The sequence below is a fragment of the Etheostoma spectabile genome, chromosome 12, assembly GCF_008692095.1.
Source record: "Etheostoma spectabile isolate EspeVRDwgs_2016 chromosome 12, UIUC_Espe_1.0, whole genome shotgun sequence".
Taxonomy (NCBI): Eukaryota; Metazoa; Chordata; class Actinopteri; order Perciformes; family Percidae; genus Etheostoma; species Etheostoma spectabile.
This window is the reverse complement of record NC_045744.1, coordinates 27,289,038-27,291,046: the sequence shown is the minus strand read 5'-3', so window position 1 is coordinate 27,291,046 and position 2,009 is coordinate 27,289,038. Positions and strand designations below refer to the sequence as shown.

The following is a 2,009-nucleotide window of genomic DNA, read 5'->3' as shown; positions in this document are numbered from 1 at the left end:
AAAAAAAAAAAACAGAAGTCCATTGAGCTGACGCAAATGACTAAATTAAATTATCTAGTCTCGTCGTGTTTGGTGATACTGTATGAGTTTCACTGTTGTGTGTGTGTGAGTGTGTGTGTGTGTGTGAGCGAGAGTGAGGCTTACGATAAGAGAACAAAAGAAACTTCTCTCCTCCCCAGTTGTTGACAGAGTGATTAGGTGAATAGGAATCATGGAAGTCGAATGAGGCACTGTTTGTTTCAAAGTTAGTAAGAAGGAGTGTATGAGTCCTCACACTGAAACCACTGAGCTCTAACTCTCCATGTAGGACAGCTCCACCTGTATCTATGGTGTAGAATTAATAAACAGGAAGGACCTGACGGCTGATGCTGCGTCAGTAGGCTACATTTGGTTCATTTTTTGCCTTTATTCAATATAATAAAGGCAAAAACGCCTCACTTGACACCCTAGGCAGCCCAGGAGAAGAGAAAGTTCTTATAAAACAGGAGAAAATCAAAGAGAACAATGTTTTTGTCCCAAATACCTCGATATTGATATTTCAAATTATGAGTGGGTTTTCTATATTTACACAATTACATTTGATTTGATACAATTGTCATCAGTTATCAGGATATAATGACTAAATGGTTAAAGGCAAATAATAGAACAACCAGAACAGTGTGGCCTCACTTTCCTCTAATGTTGAAACCAGGAAAGACACCACGCGTTGTTGTCATATTACGATGTAAAAATCTAAGACGATGCAGTCACATATCATGATATCGATTTAACATTGATATATTGCCCAGCCCTGTGATGAAGAGCCAGATTTAAAGATGTCATATCGCCAATGTGTCCACGGGCAAAAACACTAATTTTTCTTCTTCAAAGGTCCAGGGATGCAGCTCTGGGGCTGACCTCTGACCTCTTAGTGGATGTCAAAAAGGTTCTCTTGTCCTTTTAAAGGACCACCTTGAGCCCTGATATGAACTTTAACATGCGGTCCAGGATAACGTCATTGTCACCTGTCTTGTGTGTTATTTTCAATTTTCTGTGTTTGTATTGCTAGTCCATTTAGTTAGATCTGATAGTGTGACAAACTCATTTCTGCCTCCTCTCTGTGTGTTTGCATGTTTGTCTTTCTGCATCGTTTTGTGAGTGTGTGAGGGTGTTGGCACGGCACGTGACTGCACAATTCACTCTCTGACCGACTGTTGGCGCTTTACCTAAAGCCCTGTGGAGTGATTCAGTTTTCCCGTATTTACATTTAAACAGTTAGTTCTCATTTAGGCGCCAGGTGCGCCTATCACCACTGTGTCCACACCTCTCAGCACATGGTAGCCCAACCCACGCTGCTGCATCGCCCACTGGGTGAAACCCAACGGCCTCCGCCCAACGGCCACCATCACTACAAGGTGCCACATTGCCCGTTTTCATTCTCTGCCCTCACACCACAGGCACCTGCTCACCTTTGGCAACTTCACTTCAACTCAATTTCACATGCAGCTATAGTTTCAGTGTTAGGCTCTGTATAACTGTGTAAACTGGGCACAAACCGTTGTTGCACACACACACTGTGCCTCCTAGTAGTTTATATTTCCTAACTTCTGAGGGAGGAAACGACCATGGCGCCTTCAGTTCTGCAGAACGGCGGATTTGTTTTGGGCCTGATGGGTGCGGCAGCCCTCATCGCAGCTACTGCCATGAACAACTGGAGTGTGAAGGACAGGCAGGGGGACGTGGTGACGTCTGTTTACACCTACAAGGGTCTGTGGCAGGACTGTGAGACCGCTTCCTCAGGATTCACCGAGTGTCGCCCGCTCTACGGCCTCCTGGGCTTCTCAGGTAGGACAAGACTCTCTTCTATTCTATTTCAGAGCTTCTCCAGGGATCGGTTACATCCAGACTATTGCTGTTCTGATCATTAAACACAAACTGGGTCCAGGATAAGTGACCATCACTGTCCAGACCACAGCCTCCTGAGGTTTTTACAGGATGGCTGAAGAAGTGAAAGGGGAGAGGAAGGGGGG

The 2,009-nt window shown here is 44.9% G+C and overlaps 1 protein-coding gene across 1 annotated transcript in view; it reads left to right on the top strand.

The window, feature by feature from the left end:
• Positions 1-1,360: 1,360 nt before the first annotated feature.
• cldn18 (claudin 18) overlaps positions 1,361-2,009 on the top strand; it is a 4,477-nt gene continuing 3,828 nt past the window's right edge. The window contains exon 1 of the mRNA XM_032531438.1: positions 1,361-1,824. Within this exon, the coding sequence (XP_032387329.1) occupies positions 1,605-1,824 (220 nt within the window). The 5' untranslated portion in view covers positions 1,361-1,604. The remainder of the gene's footprint in view (positions 1,825-2,009) is intronic.